The 21,736-nt window shown below is 42.0% G+C and overlaps 1 protein-coding gene across 3 annotated transcripts in view; it reads left to right on the top strand.

Annotated features, from left to right (window-relative positions):
* trip4 (thyroid hormone receptor interactor 4) overlaps positions 1 to 21,736 on the top strand; it is an 81,139-nt gene that overhangs the window by 13,537 nt on the left and 45,866 nt on the right. For all 3 annotated transcript variants that reach the window (XR_013844068.1, XM_079997392.1, XM_079997391.1), the window contains exon 12: positions 15,257 to 15,359. Coding sequence is in view for 2 of the 3 variants with exons in the window: in XM_079997392.1 (XP_079853518.1) it covers positions 15,257 to 15,359 (103 nt within the window). In the remaining variant the exon portion in view is untranslated. The remainder of the gene's footprint in view (positions 1 to 15,256; positions 15,360 to 21,736) is intronic.

Raw genomic sequence — 21,736 nt, 5'->3', positions numbered from 1 at the left:
CTGGGACTGAGACCTGGGTTTTTCCTTTTTCACTGATGGTAAATGCCGGATGTTAGTGGGTGTTACCGGGTTTTTGGTGCAGTGGGAAAGCACCAATATGTTGTAAGGTTTTTTTGTTTTTTTTCCATCAGAAGATTTACAATATGTTTGAAACTTTTCCAGCCGTTAGCATTCGATCTACCTGATCTTGAGGGGGAAAAATGTCTATGTTGTCATTTCTCAGGAGTATGATGAACTTTCAAGTTTTTGTCACACTTTCTGGCAATGAAACTGTAGGTATTCATTTGTTCAGAATATCTGTGCTTTCACGTTAAATAAATAATAGACCTTGATATCTGGTCTTGTCTCTTCATATGTCTTCATGAAGCACATGGAGGGTCATCACCATCTCTTTACGCCCATGGCATAAAGAACGCTTCTTCCCAGACAGGACACATAAAACTTAAACCCCTCAAAATACTTTAACACCTCTCTTTGTTTTACTTAAATTCCTTGCAGACTACATATATTCTAAATGTTTTTGTTTCCATTAACATGGCATTTTTGGAATCCCAGTTTTAATTCGTTTTGGTTTATTGCTGTTCTTATTTATTTATGTTTATTATTTTTTTCTGTTATCTTAATTTAGTGTGAACTCTCATTTTAAGAGCTGCTGTAAGAAGGTATTCTGATCAGATTACTCTTTTTTTATTTATTATTATTTTTTTTTAATCCAATTAAATTAATTACAAATACCAATGTAGCTTTCATTCAGTGAGCGACTTTATTTCAAAGTATTCTGAACCAAACTTCTATGTTTATGTTGCAGTTTTGGCTATATGAATAATACAGCCCACACATAGCATTGTGAGCTGCTTGTGACTTTGTTCTGTTGGTACCGACAGCTTTTGTTTTTTCCAAATAGCCTCGGAAGGGTTGTCCACACTATTTATGACCAATTGGACTGGAGAGCAGATTTCAAAATGGTGCTATTCTGCGTCTCCAATCCTGCATGGAACGACCGGCTTCCTTACATCTAACTAAAGGAGCTTTTAAAAAATATTTTTCTTTCCAAATTGTTGTTGAAACCTTCCAGCTTTAAAGCTTTACTACAACAGTGAATTAAACTAATCCCCCTGACATATAAATAGGACGTAGCCCCGGCAGCTATTTCACATGTATCCTCGTCTTGTCACAGGACCCGGACCGCAGCCTCCCACCACATCACATAGCTGCAAGTCTAACCACGTCTCTGTTAAAAGCACCGCTGGTTTCTCTGGCATTCCTCTTGTGCCAGCTCGTTCTGACCTCCGGAGCGGTGCTGCTGTCCTCGTTAGCGAGGCCGGCTGGAAGCTCAGACCGATGCCTGCATTTCCTTCTGTGGTAATGTGATATTTATATGCTGAAAAGCCTTCCTGCCAGCCCGCCACACTCACACACACATACGCACGCACGCACGCACGCACGCACACACACACACACACACACACACACTTGCTCACAGCGGGTATATTGGACACATTCCAAAGCTAAGGAAGTCAGGCAAGTCGATTTTTTTTTTTTCCCACTCCCCAGTTACTTCTCTGCATCAGGACTGTGAAGGTGCACGTGGTCATCAAAAATTCAATTCTGCTCAAGGAACAGGCTTCTTTTTCCCCCCCGGTTTGGTAGTTCTGTTTCTTTCTTTTTTTTTCTTTCTTTTTTTTGTCTTTCTCTTTCGTTTTTCTTCATTTTATTCCTTCTCTCTTTACATTCCTTCTTTCCTTCTCTTTTCTTCCCCCCTCTCTCTATCGCCACCTCTTTCCATCTCCCTCCCTCTGTCTGAGCGTACACTGGCGGGCTCACACACAGACTTGGTCTCCAAACACATCCCTCCCTCTTCCTCGCTGGGCAGTTTGCCACGGCGGAGAGGTCAGACAGCATGTGATTGTGAAGCAGTGTGTAGAATGCATTCAGCTGCGGGTCCCCAGGCGCTGGACGACAACCAGCCTAACCTCAGTCACAGGTTTTTGCAAAGGCATAAAAATGTATATTGGGCCATCTGCCAGACTGGAATTGCCGCACTACTCTTTGCGGAATTTCACTGCTGTCATCTGTGCGCTGCAGTCTAATTTATCCGGGGGGGGGGGGTTGACAGCTAAGCCCTTTCGCGATGTTTGATTGTCCGTTTTGTTTTTTTCCCCCCCAAACTTATCAGTGCTTGTTTTTCTGTACGGAACGGGAGCGGCGCACCAGAGGGAAGTCAACTTGAATCATTTAAGACTGGAGCCCTTTGGACCATAGATCAATCATACTTAACCTTATTTTACCGGTAAAAGCTAAGATAACATCACCAAGGCCAATAAGGTTCACTGCCAATTATACAAATAAGTTAAAAGATATTAATGCTTTTCAGAAATGCACGTACCCTTTCAATGACCTTTTTTCCATTTTTGAGAACTTATCCAAAGATAATTATGTGCTTCTTATTACAGGCTGTGTAAGTGGGAATGTGAAACGATGCTGAATGGATTTCCTGACAATTTCAGTTGATCTTTTTGTAAATGCCATGTGGTGAATAGCCAGTGACATGTTGAGGTTAGGTGTTGTTGTTTGTTTCTTTTTTCTATTTTCATGGTTTTGCCTTTACTTTAATTGCTTACAGATAAACCACTGCAGCTGAACCGTCAATCTTTATGTCCAAGCTCGAGGCGTGGAAATGCGCCTGTGACTAAACCTGGGATTGTAGCATGCCTGCTATAAATGTAAATGTGAATTTGGACCAGAGCTCCTTAGGCAATACAGCTGCAAATTTGGAGTGTGGTACAATAGTTGTGAATGTGCAAATATGAGAGTCCACATTTCTAATAACTAATAAATGTATTTCTATCTTTTCACTGCAAGGTCACCTCGGTAATTCTAATCTATCAGACAGTATTACACATCCTAATTGATATGCTTTTAAAGAAGTGGTGATAGTAAGCTTCATTCATTGGCACTTTGACAATGGCCACCTCATTATTTGTTTGTGTTTTCCTATTTAATGTGAGGTGAAAGTGAAGCCAGTTGCATAACTATGAGGAACTGCACAAGCTACATTTTAGCACATTAATATTCATATGATAAATATGGTCCATAATGGCAAATAAAAGTTGAAGTAAAAGGTTGTTATTTTTATGTATATATATTTGCAGCCCTCTAAAAACAACAGTCCTGTCCAATACATTTTAGGTCACAGCTCAACATTACATGAGCATTTATTTGGTGTTATTTTTGTGTCCTCATTGTAATTATAGTCCCTTCAGCATTGAAGGATGGTGAGTTAAAGTAGAGAAAAATGGAGACCTCTGTCGGAGGGTTGCAATCTATCAGCGCTTTGCCACAGGCAAGCGTCAAACCTCACATAATAAGCTTTAATAAAGCACAGAATCAATATGTTTGCCATTCATCTCCAGTCTCCACATCTGGTGTTTTTTGTTGATACCTCCAAAATGGCTCCCTATGTGCCGGCAGATTTGCCAGTTTCCTGTTTTGCAATGAGGAAATTAATGAAGGATGTGCGCCGCACTATGTAAGCAGTTTTCACCAAGTCTGTGGGTGTTCATATCTCTTTGCAAGAAACTGGCAGGAATTGGAAGGATCCTTAATATGTTAATTGCTCCCCTGGCGTGTTCTCATCAAAGGAGAAAGACTTCCATCTTATTTCTCGCCCGACTTTTAACTGTGCCTGTCAGCCGACACGGCGTAGGGTTCTGCTATCGCTGTATGCATTTGCACACACAAGGCTGTGTGTTCGTTTGAGTGGGAGTAGAGGTTGTCGCCCTGTCAAGCCTGCCCCATGCTGAATCCACCACGAGCATCTGTCAGAGAGAAGAAAGAGACTGAAAGAAAGAGTGAGCGAGACTGACAGAGAAAAGAGAGCGAGGGAAGGAGAGCGAGCAAGGGAGAGAGGAGGCTCTCAGCTAATGCAGGGTCAGAGATTACAAATTCAATTGTACTCTGCGAGCTGACATGTCTGCTCAGCAACTCTGCGGTAATGACATCAGAAGGAGGAAGGCGAGGAGGTGGAAGAGAGGGGTGTCCATCCCTGCTTCCGCCTTCATTTATCTACTCTGTGTTTTGGCAAACCGGCAAATCAAAAGATTCCTTGCTGCCGCGGCTGTAGCTGTGCGCATACAGCCTCTGTGGTAATTATATTACCAATGGATTCTTTATTTTTGCTTGCTTGACTGTCGGAAACTGACAATTTACAGCTAGTATTTTGATGACTCTGGGGACTGTAATGAACCGTTCACATTCACTACTGTTGCAGCTAGGGATGTGCCGAAAACCAAAAATATGGTGTCTGAGTATGTGAACATATCCCCACTACTAAATTACCAACAGCCTTTCCAGCCTTTCCACGGACACAAAAAAACATTTAAATGGATTGCATTTCTATCCTAGAGCTGTGAGAAACCAAACCCAAATCTTAATTATCAATTATTTTGTAATGCAAGATGCTGTTATTGTATAAACAATATGACACAGCTAATTTTATTTTTCATTATGTTTATTATGCTCTCTGGGTTACCTCTATACATGTAGTTGTTACTATAATTGCATTTGTCGGCATATCATGTTTTAGATAGCTGATTCGTTATGTTTTTTTGATTCATTTTCATGATATGTGTCCTATGCTTCGTTTTCGCTACAGAATGGAAATAAATTCAACCAACAGCATTAGCTGCATAGTTCAAATAAATTGTTAGTAAAATGTCTTCCCTAAAAAAAAAAAAAAGTTGACACTTCAAGATGGTAAAATAATTGCATTTTTCAGTTAAATACTGAGCATGTCTAACCCCTCCACGTCTTCTTGATTCGGTGGAGTGTATTGTTTTGCTTGATCGATAGCCCATTAATTACCATGAATATCAACAGTTTATGTTGAGAATAATATCAGGTGGGACTGGGAAAATAATGGCTATACGGTCATCCAAATAATTGTATAACTTTTCTTTGCCCTTATTCAAATAATAGCTTATAGTTAATGCTCAAAATGACATCCAGTCTGTTGCCATGTATAAATCTATAAGTGGCTTTCTGAGTGTCCAAATTATAAAAATCCAAATCAGGTTAGCAAAATCTCCATCTGTGTAGGAAATTGGTGGATCGCCTGTTTTCAATCAATTCATGAAGATGCATACCTCCTGTCTCTGTGAGGACCTATAGTGTGGTAGAGATTTTCCGCAAATAAAACAAGATGATGACAAAAGAGAATAGCACAGATGTGGACAAGGGTACAAGACCATCTCAAGGGCACTGAACAGTGTAGGCCTTCATACAGAAGCGAAATAATTGGGGAAACTACAGTTACACTAGATCAGGTCGCTCCTCTAAATTTAGTGAATCAACAAGAATGGCACTTGTGGCTACTGGGGCTACTGTGACGCCAACTGTTACTGAGTTGTAGAAGGCAGTGGCTGAGATTGAATTTGCTGTTCATGGCTCAACAAGAAGATAATAATAAAATATGGAAGAGTGGCAAGAAGGAAGCTCTGGTTGAAAAAGAACCCCAGTGCGTGTTTGCCCATTAAAAAACCCCAATAAAAATAACAAAAACGTTGCTTGCAAGATACTGCAAAGATGTGGCATAAAGTCATGTGGTCTGATAAAAGTGGAAATTCTGGGCTTAAACACTTAGCGGTATGGGTGGCAAACACTGCACATCAGCCAGGTTACACCATCTCCATTGTGGAGTATGGTGGTCATAGCATCATGGTATGGGGATGCGTTACAGCAGAACCGGCGATCTGGTCGGTATTGATGGGACGATGATTGATGCCCAATACAAAGACCCTGCTTCCCTTTGCCAGAAAGCAGAAACTGGTCAGGAAGATTGTCTTTCAGCAGGACAAGGACTCACTGCACACTGCCTGAGCACTTCTAAAGTGTCTTAAAATTGAGAAAATTGAAGTCCTTGGGTCAGAGGTCTGCCCTTGAACCCCGTTGAACATCTGTGGCAAGACCTCAAAATTGCTGTCCACTGCTGCTCCCTATCTAGCCGGGCACAGCTTGAGCAATTTTGCAAGAAGGAATGGGCAAATCTTACTTCATGACATTATGCAAAATTAATGGACTTATCCAAAACAAACAACAAATAGCAAATTCCCAGTGAAATTGATTAAAATCCCTGGTTGTGACAATCATTTATGTGGCAGAAAAAGGGTAGGCTTCTTGAAGGCTGTGTGTGTGTGTGTGTGTGTGTGTGTGTGTGTGTGTGTGTGTGTGTGTGTGTGTGTGTGTGTGTGTGTGTGTGTGTGCAAGTAGCACATAGTTATCAGTCTAATTTACTGTACAGTATTCACAGTACAGTATGCTTTCATGGTCTAGTAGATGTAAAACTATTTTTCAACCGCAGTCATATTACATAATTTGCTGATTTGCATCTCTTGACTGCTATGCGTAGATCATCGACAATGAAGCCAAGGCCCTTAACAAGAATTTCTTCCAATTAGTGCATTGTATTTTCAGCGTTGATTATTCATCTTGCCTACCAAAAAAATGTCTCAACAAACTTATTTTCACGGCACTGCAGCATTAAACAAACCAATGATTGTATGGCATCAAACATTCATTTCATTTTGGATTTCTTGTCTGCACAGTCAGACTACACTTTTCGGATGATCATTTACTTGAGTGCATCCAATGCAATCCAAGCATACCAAGAGTGCCAAGTGCAAGTTAAATGGACTGGCATGGAATTTTGGGGTCTGGTGGCCACAAAATAGCTGTCTTTTCTCTTTCCAATTTTAAGTCTTTTTAATTCGACTCCGTTGCCTGTTCCATAGTCATAACAAATGAGAATATGTCTCTTAATGGAACACTAGGTAAATGTGAAGGAAAGCAAACATGTATTCTCCCCATCTCCCCCCTTACCCTCTCAGTTGCCCTGCTTCTTATGTGCATGGCCGGTTAAAATTAACTTTTCCCTGTCGAAGTCGAAGGCTGACCTCACTGATTGCTGACATGGACGCTACTCAATTGGTTTAACAAGTCAGCCGGCTTGTTCTCTTTAAATGCTAGTATTAAAGGACCTATTATGGTCCTTTTTACACAAGTTAATGTAGGTCCCTGAGGTCCCCAAAACATGTCTTTGAAGTTTGTTTTTACTGAAAATACCACTCAGATCATGCATTCTAACCATTCTAACATGCCTCTAAACTCTGTGAGCCAATGGGGGTCCGGCTTTACCCCGGGTTCCATGATATGAAGTACGCAAACATTCACTGATTTTGCGTTATCAGTCCACCAAAATCTGTCTCTGAACAAATTTGAGGCGAGAAAAAATCAATCCAGTTGCTGAATCTTCACTCATATTAAATCTACAAGCCTCATTTAAAGGTTTGTTTTGACTTTTTGTTGCCGACACAGCACCAGGACACTGCATCTGGGGGTACGCCTGGATTTTTTGTTTCATGTAAACATCAGAAAATAGAATAAATACATCTACAATAAAAACAGGCCTGCACCGCAGACTACAGTCTATGTACCGCATACTTGTTTTTGATTTAAAAAGAAACACACAGCAGAAATATTTAAAATACTTAGATTTACATTGTCTGTAGTTTGATCATGGACAGTTGGGATTAATTCCCCTCTGCATTAAAAGATTTCGTGGTGGTCTGTGAAACGAACAGGGCAGTTCCCATGCATTGCCCTGAACTTAGTTCTTAGTCACTGGACCCGCTAGCGGTGGCGCTGGAGCCGTGGTTGGAGTTACTCAGATGGAGGGTGGTGCTAATTCCGGGGTGGGCCCTGTGACGTAGGAAGGGATCAAAAGTCTGATAGAGTTGTTTCAGGGCAGGTTTTCCTGACAAAGGTTGCTCGCAAAAGCTGACTGCGTCGTCTTATTTCGCAGTTTGTGTGTTAGTAAGCCCGTCAGAAACCAAATGTATGTGCACATTTTTTTCCCACAATAGGTCCCCTTTAAATCAACAGTCCCACTTTCAATGTGGCGGACGTGTTATTTTATCTCCCCGCTAACAGGAGAAGTGCTGTTGGAGAATTTGTAAAGTTGTGAACACTTCAGCTCACCATGTCCTCTATCAGCACTTGGCAGTCGGCCGAGCCTGCGTGCCTTAAGGACTCGTGCTAACCTTTGAGCTCTGCGAAACCCAAAACTTGTCTTTGATAACCATCAGGGGACAGCCGTGCCCCTGTGCCTCATTCTGGAAGTCTATTAGCTGCGAGGTTTGGGGAGAGGAGGAGGAGGAGGAGGGGGGAGCAAAGACGGTCATTTCCCACAGAGGTTGAGTGAACACAGATGAGCGGGGCTCTACTCCGGGGCCAAGAAATCAGAGAAAAACACTGACCTTACGAGACAGATGTGTTCATAAACTCCCCACTCCTCCATTTCCCTATTATGAAATCAAATGCCCGCTGCGAGCCGGTTTGTTACCTGGCTCTTGAATTGGACCGATTTTGCTGGGGGCACCTGCGCTCGGAGATGGATTTGTGGCGCAGATAAAAGGAGATTACTGGGGGAAAAAATAGGTTTTAATGTTTAAGATTCCCCGGAGTTCTTTGAAGTCAAGGTTTAAGAGCCGACATAGTAATTGTCCCTGGGGGTCTTTGTAGTGTGTGTGTGTGTGTGTGTGTGTGTGTGTGTGTGTGTGTGTGTGTGTGTGTGTGTGTGTGTGTGTGTGTGTGTGTGTGTGTGTGTGTGTGTGTGTGTGTGTGTGTGTGTGTGTGTGTGTGCGTGTGCCTGTGTGTGCGCGCGCGCGTGTGCGTGTGTGGGTGCGCAATTCCCAGTTAATTTGATGCAGTTGTTTGTGAACCCCACTCATGCTCGGACAGAAACGTAGGTAAATCCAAATCTTTTTCTCATATTCAGGATCGTGTGGGTCAGAATGTTACCGAAACATTTTTTTTTTTTTTTTTTTTTTCCCCCTTCCGTAACCGCATTTGCTCTCAAGTTTCTCCCTTTGTCAATAGTGTCAGTACGTACGCCTCAAAGGAAGCATCCGCGCAGGTCAAATTGCTACCATCCAAATACTTACCCATATCCATTTAAAGTAACTTTCCCTGTACACATTACGGAGCTGTTTATTATTGGGTTTTTTTCTAAGAGTCCTGCAGTAATCAAACAGAGGCTTAACTGTGAGAACGAGAGCCAAGGAAAGTTCCAGCAGTTAGCCTGCTGAGACTGAAAAGCTTTGACTGTTGTTAGGCGGTCTTGTTTTGCCTTTGCCCTGGGGCCCACCGCAGGAGGTGAAATCATAAACCTGGCTGGGAAAAGGGAACCGCTGTAAGCTAGGAAGCCTGTGTAAATCTCCCTGCGAAAACACATGACTTCACTACACCTGTCAGCGCTAGCGCGAGCTAAATGGCTAATGCGTGGCCTGCCCTTAGCGAACTTTTCTTTTTTTTCCTTTTTTCTTTTTTTTTCTGGAATTGAATTGTGACGCTGACCAACTATTGAAGTAGACAACGTGAACAGAAATACTTTATGTCAACCCTCGGTCTGATCGCGTCTCTTAAATAAGGGTGGTCCGTCAAAAGTGTTGACCGACCGCTCAATGACGTCTCCAAGTGATGCACGTCGAGGCGCGCGCAGATTTACGACTCAGATTGATTCGCGAAATGAACACCACGGTGAAATTGGACGCGGGAATTAGAACTGAGAAAGTGAAGCAGTAAATCCTCACCTTGTTTTAATTCAAATGCCCGATTGCCGTGGTTTATTTAACACAGCCAAAGCCAAAATAATCACTATTGGTAGAAGCCAACTTTTCATCGACGTAAATTAAGTTAGTTGACATTTTTAGCTGTACTGACAATAAGATTGCTTTTTGGGTAGGAAAAGCTGTTTTTTTTGGGGGGGGGGGGGTGTGTTCTTTGCAGTTGAGTACCACGACACAGTCGGAGAAGGTCGTTCTCCACCTGTAATAATGAGACAGGCCCTTGCCTGGAGGATATTAATAATGTACAAAATTCAAGAGCTAATGTTGGAGACTCTTTTTTTAATTAACGCTCACTCTCCAACTTGACACCGGTTGATTCTGCAGGGGAAGGAGTGCGCTGAATTTTGAATCTAGTCAATAATTCCCAAACTATAGTGGAGCAGACGGAGCGCGCCACAATATCAGCCTGTTTATACGGAACAGATCAGTAGTGACTGTAATCAGTCCCACGTGGCGCTGGTATAATCACATCACACAGTGTCCATAGTACCACTGTTGACTTATATGTGGAAGTGGAATGGAGCGGTGAGAGTGTACTTTGCATGCGTTCACAATCAAGACGTTGCGTGTCTCTCTTGTGTTTTTCATGCTGATGTTTATTAAAAAAAAAAAAAAAAAAAGAAAGAAAGCCTGAATCGCAGGCTGGGCACTGCGGTTCAGCTTCTCTAGAGAATAGATCAGGAAGAGCAAGAGCTGCATCTTCTGCGATGGTTACACCGTTTAGCTTTCTGCCAAGTTTAATGGGCATCGGTCGTTGAATATGACAGTCTATCATTAAAACAATGCCTAAATCAAGCACTTTGGTTTCTAAGAAAATGCCTTGGCATGCTGTGTGGAAATGGTTAGGGCTTTTTCTTGCAGCACGTTGGAAATATATTCTGTTTTTAATTTTTCAAATGCACGCATATGTTAAGTTCAATTAAATTTTTCTTTTTTTGCTGCAGTGGGTTGTATCAGTGTGTTATACGTGTAAGTGTATTGCCTTCAGTTTCAAGTCCCAAATAATTTGTATTGGAGTCACTAAACTAAAAAGGCGCTCAGTGGAGCGTAGACATCCACCGAAGCAGCACAATTCCAGGCAGCATCTGCGATACATCATCTGGATCTGGTTAGATCCCACACAGCGGCACCTGTCCTGGGACAACGTGTCATATAAGGCATTTTGTAATTTATATAAATGTCTCTTGGCTTGTGTACAGGCACACCAAATTCTAAGTCAATTATTCCAGAAACTTACTCCAAAAGGGACATGCATGGATGGAAAACGTACAGGCTGCCTTACCAGCACTTACTGCTGTTCATTGTAAGCCCTCAAATGTCCAAGACAAGCAAAATGAAAAAATTAATTTCCATTGCCAATCTAATATTTTCCTTCATCTTCTCCACGTACTGAAGCGAGCAGTTTGTGAGCTTGAATGCGATGTTAATTGCAATGTTAATAGCTAATCACATTCACACCTCAGTTCTTGCCAGCTATGCTGGTCCATATTGACACATAGCAGATAACATGATTACTTGCTGTTATTGTCACTTTGTATAATAACCAACACGAGGGGGAAAAAATCCAAATGAAGAGATGGCGTATCAACATTTTATATTTTATTCTACATAACGTGTTAACATGTACTCGATGACACGTTCACAAACAGCATTTTGATCCCAATTCCATTTTTGTCATTTAAATATACTGTACATAAAAATATATTTGTATTGATAAAACAAAGGAAATGTGTAATCTGCCATCAGTTTTTTTCACAGTATTTGAGATTAAACTGTTCAATTAGAAATAAGTTTCTCACGGCTTAACAAATGCATGTTTGTGTTTTCGCTCGTCTTGAATTTTTTTTTAGCTACACTGTGTTGTGCAACACAAGCCTTTTGTTTTTTTTCCCTCATCTCAGCGAAAGGATGTCTGGGTGAATAGACACAAGATATAACATTTTTGTTGGTCTGAGAATCCAAAAGAACAGCATTTCACCTGAGGGCCGGCGTGCTGCTATAAAGGGTTGCTGCTCGTCTGAAAAGCGTCTTGCATTCTTTGGATAAGGCAATAGATTATAGAAGGGGTGGCATTGTTGCCTCCAGTTCCGAGCGCCCCTTCCACCTCCCACATGTAGCCTACTGTTCAGAAAGAATCCATCTGTTTTTCCATTCCCAGGGTGAAACCAGCCGTGACAGAGGTAGCTAAGCAGTATTTCATGTTTTTTTTTTCCCCCCCCCTTTTATTCTTCCCTCTCAGAAAAGGCATTTGGCTCCGTGTAGTTCCTTATCTTTCAAAAGTTCCTCTTCTATGACTCTACCTCCTCTCGTACTACTTATATCCATCCCTCTAATCCAGTCTCTTTGTCTTTATCTTTTCTTTTCCCTTGTTCTCTCTCTCTCCCGCTCTCCCCCCACCGTAACCCACCCTCCTCATTTTTAAAAGCCACATGCTCCCAGCCCGTCTGGCTCAGTTGCACCCTGCCAATGAAGGGCTTTTTATTGGGCTGAGATTGAGTGCAGCCAAGCGGGGCCTGGCAAGGGCTGAGGCTGGGGCCAGCCACCACCCCCCCACACCCCTCCCCCCCTGACTGCACAGCCCACTCCACATGCCTGCTCCGGACCGGCCCTGTCGCCCAGAAGGAGATTACTTGTCTCTGCTGCCCTTAATTGCCGACAGCAGCTGAAAAGAGCCAGAGAGAGTCAGAGGGAGGGAACAGTGTTAGCTTGTTGAGCTGTTACTTGACAAGCTTACACTCAAAAGGCTTTGGGTTCCCACTGTCAAAAAGCCCGGCAATGAGTAAGTTTGTGTTTTTGTTTTGGCGAGCGTTGTTTTCATCAATTACCGGTCTAAACCCCCCGGCTGCTGCCGGGTGCACTGAGAATAGAGTATTACAGTAGATGGGGAAACGGCGGTGAGAGAAAAGAGCTGATGCAATATTTGCCCTAACAGGAAACCTTGGTGCAGAGTGCTTTATAATCAGGACATGTGGGGGTCATTGTGCCCGCTCTCTGCCCTCCATGCTGCTATTATTCTTCATAGCCCCAACACCCCCCGCGCACCGTTAGACCGTCTCCCCACCCCCCACTCTTTCTGTGAACTCACAAATTTCATACTGTATTATTACAGTTGGTTATTGTTGTAGCCCCCCGGGCAGTATCCCAACAAATTGAAAATAAAGCACACGTTATTGTGTTGGCAGATCCGGAGGAGAATGTCAAGCTGTAGGGTATACTTTTCAGGATTTTCTTTTATTTGTTAAGTTTTGATTCAGTTTTTGTTCTTTCAAAATGTTAAGACCATATTGATGGTGGCTGGCCTACCGGTCTCCCCACTGCAGGTCATAATGTATACATCTAGGGCTATGCTCGCGCCTGGATTTTCTTATCCAATGCAAGAACAACTGGGTGATCTGACATTTAAAAAGTAAAAAGTATTTGTGACTGCTCAAAGGTGAACAGAGTAGTGAAGAGGATTTGAGGTTGGGAACGTATGGGGTCCTTTTTTTTTTTTTTTTTTTTTTTTAAGAACCCATAGGGTCCAGCCATGCAACACATGCTCTAATATTGCTGATGCTTTATCATACACACATAATGTAATGTCAAGGACTTTTGCCATGATATTGCCGCTTTTGCCGCCGCAAATATGATCAATCACAAGTTATATTAATTGTGAGGTTGTGTAATGCATGGATAGTTAGAAAGGACACCTAGCATCTTTGTCCCCACAAAATAAATGTAATTGGATTTAGTTGTATTGTAGTGCGGTTGCCTTATAGAGCTACTTAATAGCCTCTCCGTGTTTGGCCTGTGCTCCTCCGCAAGCCTGGAGTTTAATTTCATTGTTAGGCTGTGTTAGCAAGTCTACTCTGGCACCATTAGATCCCTTCAGATGCGCTTGGAGTGCTTGAGCGGACTGCGTTGTCACACAGCCACGATGTTTCATGCTCTTTTGATTAACATGGTATGGAAACAATTAGGTGGGGGAGGGGTGAGCCAAAGCCAGTACATTCAACAGCTTTAAATGCTAATTAGCTAATGGAGGATGAAAGAACAAGGAACTCACGGGGTCTCACATGAGCAGTCTCCAGCCCCTGGCTGTAGCTCCACTTATTTCCTTAGAAAGGGCCTACACCATTTTGTTGGCGTTGCAACACCATTTTGTTGGAATGCCTCAGACAAAACAGCCATCTTGTTCAGTGGGAGAATACTTCTTTGCAATGATCTCGAGTTCCTTTCTGAGAAATACCTCAAATTAGCCTTTGTTTTAATTGTTTTATCCACTTCCCTATTCTGTGCAAATGCTCTCAAACTGCATTCTTCCGTGTGGTGTAACTTATTTTCTGCTGGTGTGTCAGTCAGTGCCTCAGAGGCTCTGCCGAACACACGGGTATGCACAAGGCAGGGTTGTAGTCTGCTCTGAAACTGTGGGCACACTGTCAGGTGGCCCCTTTAATAATGAATGTGTTATGTCTGTTGCTAACTGTAGTGGTCTAGCTCACTGGCCAGCTAGTCTTTCACATTGCGTTCAGGTTTCTGCTATATCCACAAGTTATCTGAGAGGTTTCTATTATAGAGCGATGACTCGCAACAGAGAAATGATTATTACCCTCAGGCTGTTGGTTATGAAGAAGGGAACCGAGATCCGCTCACGGTGGAATAGCAGCCCGGCTTTAATGACTCTGAGTGTTTACATCTTTTATCACTCACAGGTGGATTACAGTTAGGCTGTCATGGACTGTAATCTGAAATAAACATCTCCATCATCTCCCTCCAGTGTGTCGGGACCACACAGACTGTCCGCCCGCCCGTTGATTTCCCCTTAAAAGCCCCAAATTTACCACAACCTTCAGTGCTCCTCTGAGAGAGATGGAGAGGTTGTGAATAATGGCCCGGGGAGCAGAGGGGGGTGGACAGGGGAGCGTGTTAGAAAGAGAATGTCATGAAAAGCTGATGCTTCCTGGCCAGCTAGATGGAATCGCGGGAACTATCTGATAGAGCCGGAGGAAATTGGATGAGCTGAGTGCCGCTGGCTGCCGGTGATGGGAAAGATGACTCCTTTGTCATGAAGTGTCAGTCAATTCCCTATTTTCACGGGGGGGGGGGGATAAAAATCCGTCTAATACTGAAATTAAATATTTAAATTCATGGTGTTTAAGCAGAAAATGGTCGCATAACTTCCAAACAGTCATCAATCGATTCAAAAATGTAAACAATTGAATTGGGTCCGTCTTGTTTTTACCCAACCCTAAAACCAACTCAGTGAGCGTTGAGGTAAATAGGGGTGGTCAGTTTTTTTTTGGCTTCTTTTTTTGCTACATTTTGTTTTCTACATCCCACGGTGGAGCCTGTCAAACTGTGTTAACCTGGAATAGAGGTTTAATCGATAGTGTTGCTTTTACTTTTCCAAGGGGGATGGCATCTCTCCATTTACGACACAAATGTAATATTTCTGACAACGAGCGAGCACGAACGTGAACTCACGCCCTGAATGATTCATTTTGAGATTTGCCACATTCCTTCCACGTAAAGGGCGCTCCGCTCCTCTGTGAAATGACCCTCTGCCTGTTCCGCTCCCAATCTCCCCTCTGCAGTTCCCCGATACCTGCGAGGAATCGGCTTCCCCATTCGTCTTCATCTGCACCAACCCCCAAGAGCTGGTGGTGAAATTCCCCATGAAAGGGAAACACAAGATCTGTAAGTCCTTTACGCTTTCATGTCGGGGTGGGGGGTGGAGCTGATGAAATTAGCTCGAGCCATTGAGTGTATCTCATTTCTCCTGTGCACGTGTGCTCATGCACATACGTTGCACGCATTAACAGACATGTGTGATTGAGTAATCTTGCCAGGCCTAGATTCCAATTATTATAATAAATTTGATGTAAAGGAAGCGTAAACACAGAGAAACAAACAGCTTTCTCCTTCGTACGCATGTACAAAACCTCGCCAAGAGCCCTCTGTGAAGACAGGATTTTGCTGTCAGGTTGCCTGGGGGACAACTAGGGGTGGATGTGCAGCGTTGTAACCGTATTGTGTGATTTATAATAGGACTCAAACCCATTTTCCCTCTGCTGCCACAACCGGGCTGCAAAATGATGTATCTGTGAGCTCCTTTGTTAATATTTCAAAACCCTCTAAAGACTTGAGAGGATTGTTTATGCAGCTGTGCTTCACTGAAATGCGAGCAGATCGTTGAAGAAGGCCTTAGAAACACTCAAGGTAAAGTGCTGCAGGAGCTCTTTTGTACTGGAAAAGATAACATAGCTTCAGGCTTTTTTTTTCTCTTTTTTTTAATGCAAACTGAGGATCATTTTGAAATGTTTGTCAGGAAAAAATGCATCATAGTCCTTTCATAGTTGTGTAGGGTCTGCCTGATACGTCAGGACACCACGATTATTTTTTTCACTGGGGGTGGATGAATGAGATTTAATGGAACGACTAGTTGACTTTCTGTTTCCCCAACCTTTTCATTGTCAGACCTCTTAGTCATCTTTGAAAATAAGAAAGACATTACATTTTCAGGGATCGTTTTTTTTTTTTTTGTACTGAAACACAAATTGCACGCGGAAACTATCATAAAAAATAAATCATTTCCATTTGGCGGATTGAAGCAGTTACATTTTGGACATGTACCTACCTGGATAGAGATGCAATTCTCTGTCTCCCCTTGCCATTCAGCTCTGGTATTCTCAACTTTTCATCACATTTGTGTATAGACACAGTTTTAGAAGATTCAAATTCAAAAATGTCATTTTTCCATCAAGAACTTTGTCTGTGGAGGTGGCGTAGATTACTTTCAACACAGCATAGCAATGTGTAAATGTGGTGACATTTCATCAACATAACACAACATTAAGTGGAAAAAACTTTTTTTAAATAAAGGATGGAAAAAATAAAATGCATTTTTGAAAAAAAATATACAGTTCATATTGGCTGTATACCATTGTAATGTAGCCTTGAAAGAACCTTGGCTCTAGATGTTTATAAAAATCACCAAGGATAAAATATAAATCATGTTAACAGCGACTTGTAAAAACCTCAATTGACTGCAACAAAGGTTTGGCTGTAAAGCGTGTATATTTCTCCACATCAATGGCCTTATAGTTGGCAAGCTTCACCACAGATTGTCTTAAAATCTCAGTAACCTCAGCCTGTTAAATGAATCTACCAAAATCTCAAGCAGACTAGGTGTAAAGCATATGCTGACTAGGGAAGTTTACTGGCATAACGTCTAGCTTCCTCATTGAAATAGTTTTAAGCAATAAGTTAACAAATTGGTCAAAATAATCTTATCTTGAGGTACAACGGTGTTGGGTTGTAAAATAGCCCTTGATGTGGTCATCTGGTATCTTGGTTAGGTGACAAAATTGCCTTACTCCAAAAAAAAAGCCCTGTGTTCCTGCCTGTGCCACTGCTGAATCTAAAATAGACTGATTAAAATATGCTATCAAGGCACAATTGTCGTTTTGTGAATGTCCTTTGGTTGGAAGGTCCCACGCTTGCCAAAAATTCCCTACTGTCATTCTTTCCTGACCTCATTGGTTTCTGGGCAGGTAATCAAGTTCATTATAAATGGATGAATACAGGTCAGGTCAAACATACGAACTAGTATTTTATCTAGAGCAGAAAAAAGTCGCAGTAGTGTGCCAAAATGATGAATTTCCGAGCGGATGCCTGTAATTTAGATTTATTATGACCTGTTTATTTGCTTGTGTATACTTGCCTTTAATTTCCCTTTTTTTCATCTATTCATTCTGTAAATGTTTTGGAAATAATTCAAATGCGCTGCCTTTTCCTCCTTTCCCATTTTCATTTATTATTTCTTCACATTTTACACATTTTTACAATCAACATCGTTTTTTTTCTTCAGTAATTGTACCCACTACAGCCGCTAATGTTGCTGCACATTACTCCCATGTGTCACCAGCTTTTTTCCCACCCTCCCTCTGTATGTCTCGCTTCCTTTCTCACCCTCTGTCCTCCAACTCGGTTCCCATTGAATCTCACGGGTCAGGGCAATGCAGCGAGCTCTTGTTGCTGAGGGAGGCTCGTCACAAAGTGTTTCCCACTCCCCCAGGTGCCTTACATTGACAAGATCTGCTTCTCGCGGGCCCTGCCAGCCATCTCCCACTCTTATCGAAATAAGCACCGAAGGGGGGTGCGCAATCCTCCCTCCCTCCCTCCCACTTCCTGATAGAAGAATGGCGGAGAGGTGTGCCAGAGCTTTGGGAACAGCTGCTGTGTTGTCACATTAGGCAATTGACGCATAAATAGGACAGGTGCTTTACAACTGCTTTGCCAATGATGAAAACTTACACTAATGGGCTTAGGAGGCTGATGTATCCTTATTCAACTTGTTTGTGTACAGGAAAGCCATTTATAAACAATAGATGGATGGAACTGTTCAAAAATAAGCTGATCATTTTAGTAGGGCTTTACCCAACTCAGAATTTTGTCAGTCGAAGCGGATTCGGCTGCTCCATGCCAATATTCGACTATGGGGGGGAGGGGACCTTGTATTTAATGGGCCTCCAGGCTAAAAACTATATTATCGATAAGTTCCGGCCTTACCGGTACTGTTAATGCTATTGCGGAAATTAGGAAAATGTATTTTATATTTATTTAGGCTTTATCACCCATTTCAAACTTGCAATAAGATTAAGATAGTCGTCGAAGAAGCATTTCCACTATTATCAGAAGAGACATAGCTTCCCTCTCTCTCTCTCTCTCTCTCTCTCTCTCCCACCCACTCCATCCCCAGAGATACGGAGATATGCGCAAGGAGGGCGGGGCCTGCTCCATCTGCCTGGCTCTCACACATGCACGATGAGACCCTGCTATGAGTCAGTGACAATAGCGGAGAGAATTAAATGCTCAAAAGTCTGATTAAATTTCACTACAGTCGATGCCAACCACACTCGTTGCCATAAGTGCAACCAGCCTTTTGCATGTAAGGGAGGAAACATGAGCAATCTTTCAAAACATTTACATTTAAACATTTCACACTGAGAAATGCACCGTTTTCGACCGTCATAATAATCCCATAATGTTACATTAAATGTTATTTCATTAAACATCAAATCCAATCAGACTTTGGTGATCCGATCACAAGTGGACATCTCTAATGCCAGGTCTAAACGCACCCAATGGGTCCTCAATGCAGTTTGAGATCCGATCGCTCAGACCACATTCGGAGGTGGCCTGGGCCACATAGGGCCACATTCTTTGAGCAGTGTAAACACAACACATTGAAGGACCGCCTACTCAACTGACATCCTCCGTGTGAGTGAAAGTACATACGCATTCGCTCGCCAATGGCATCATCTTGAAGTTGCCCTATTACAGAGTTGCAGCATTTATTATTTACAAATAAACTATTTACACAAAAATATCATTTTTTTCCTAAATTTTGTCCCATAGCAACGGAAAGCAACGGGGAGACATGTGTGACGCGGCACCGGGTGCACAGGTTTTTGTTTCTTTCATTCCACTACGCAGTTAACGGGACACCCTAAAGTAGTATGGTTAAAATCGCAACGATACCCATCCCTACTTGTACCCCGTTCCTCCGTGCCCCATGCCCGTTCCTTCAAATAAAACAGGAACGGGGCGCGGTGATTGCGACGCCCAGAGAGCCGTGTTTGCGTCCGTGTCCGGACGTGGACGATTCACACACACACACACATATATATTTGTTTTATAATTCCGTCATTGAAATGTTATCCCTGTGCATTTTTTGTAAGCTTCTATCTGTTTTATCCTGGTATTGTAATGCACACTGACTGACAAAAAAAGCCTCAAAACGACTACTCCACTTGAAGAATCTCAGTCGACTGACAGGTTTCCGACTGATGATTCGACTCTTCGACTTTCAGGGGGCAGCCCTACATTTTAGTACTTAAGAAGATTATAATTGCAGTTAGTAGATTATCTCAACCGTTTCTAAACTTAATTGCTAATAATTTTATTCCACCTACTAGGGCTGGGCAACGGCAAAATTAAATGGCTAATCACAAGTTTTTGATGAATACCTTCCATGATACTTATAATTGGGCAGTATTTTGAGGATGACTATTAGTGCTTTTATAATATATATTCCTTCATTTTGAACAAAAAAACGACTTATTTGTGAGAATTTATTGTCAACTAAGATTTCATGATTGTGACTGTCCTAGTTGTATATATTCACTTAGAGTATACACTTATACAAATGACAGCTTTTTTAGATTGTACACGATAGATTTGATTTATTTAGGCCTTGTGACATTTTATAATGCATGGTAAAACACACATATGAAACAGCTTTGTGTTATGTTTTATTGTAGTGTGTTGGTGTTGTATGACATATAGACTTTGTTGGAAACTATAGCGGGTACAGACTGAAGCACATGCTTAATTGAGATCAATCAGACTCCAATGGACGGTCACTCACTTTGTCCTAATTCACCCTTCAGCGCTGCCTTGTTGTTGTAGGGTAGCCACATGCTGGCTGTCAGCATTAAAAGCGTTTATATACTGTATTCCTACAACTCATTGCTTCTGGCTTGATTCAGACTTCCCTTCAGACAGTTTATAGTATTTGTTTTGAAGCTGAACTTTCAAGCACCTTCTGTAGTATTTGGAAGAGAACACATTGTGAGTGGTGTAGCCAAGGTAGCTGCCAAGCTGCCACTTGCTATTTGGCCGACGGGAGCTGGAGACAACCTGAGATTCACATTTTCTCTCCTCCTCATGATGCCTCACAATAATAAAAACCCAACTGCCTCTGCGGATTATGAATACATAGCTATTGGTTTCATGGGTGAATTGAATAGCACAAGTTCAAGGCAGCCAACAGGTTTGCCATTTTGGAAAACTACAGTTGAATTTCCAGTGTTTCCATGGAAGAACACACAGCTAAAGGCGAACAGAGAAGAACCCTGTAGATCACACTAAATTGGATCTACTTGGCTTGGGCACTAGAAAGGTAAAAGAGCTAACCAACCACAATAACTAAATACATTTGCTTTATAGGTCAAGACTTATCTGCCATGTACAGCTATGGAAATTAAGTGGAGCTTAACGTTTCAAGTAATATTGGCAAATCAATCATACACATTTATTTAGCTGAGGATTCAAGAACTCTGCCAGAGTTCTTGAATATGGTTTTTATTGACTGTATATAAAAAAAAAAAATAATCCTTGTTTACACTTCCTTGTTTATGCTTCCTGTTGATAGTTCTTTATTTCTCGTAGTTTATGTTTCTTGGTGTGTCGGATAATCTAGTTTGAATACTGCTGATACAGGCCGAGGCACACAAACATTAACATTTTTAAGTGGTAATGGATCTTACTTTTCATTTCCATATGCTACGTTTAAAGAAAAAGGCTGTTGATATTGAAGTTAAATACACGTTCAGTGGCCTTAGGGGGTTGTTCGAAAGGAAATGAATCTATATTTACTTGTTCATCTGTAACTGCTACATGCTAAGGGAGCCGATCTCACAAATAGGTGATGTGCTTATTTGTTTTCTCTGCATTCAGCTTCATACCCCATGTAAACATTGCCCTTCCAGCTTTTCCTTTTCCTGGGTCATTTGCATTTTCCATGCATACATTATCGTGCAGTTGCAGTAGGTATGAATTTATCCCCAAGGTTGCACACAAACAGAAAAAACGCCTGAAATATTCCCTCTGGAAGTATTGTGGTGGAATTCTTGTTCTACTAACCGTCAGCTGCACTGTTACCTCTTGGCTACCCCTTTGTAATATGTGCCAAAAACACAGCATCATGGGATATAAAATAGAGCAAACCAATTACCTTACAAATGTCCACCTTCTCTCCAGAGGTGGCCATAACATTTTTCCTCTTCTATTCCTTCCCTCTGAATTTCCCTCTCATCCTTGGGAGACATGAGAGGAAAGAGGTTAGCAAGACAGAAGTCCTTTTTTTGGTTATTTATTCATGGATTTCCATTTAATATTCATGCTTTCTTCCAGGGCTATCTGGGTGCAGGAGGAAATTTGCTGCCTCGGAGGCAGCCGGGGCCAAAACTCAGGTTTCAGCTTCAATGAGCCCAGCTGATGAAGGGAAG

The sequence above is a fragment of the Zeus faber genome, assembly GCF_960531495.2.
Source record: "Zeus faber genome assembly, chromosome: 3".
In the NCBI taxonomy this organism is placed as follows: domain Eukaryota; kingdom Metazoa; phylum Chordata; class Actinopteri; order Zeiformes; family Zeidae; genus Zeus; species Zeus faber.
Note: the sequence above shows the minus strand (reverse complement) of the source record. Positions and strands in the feature narration are given on the sequence as shown.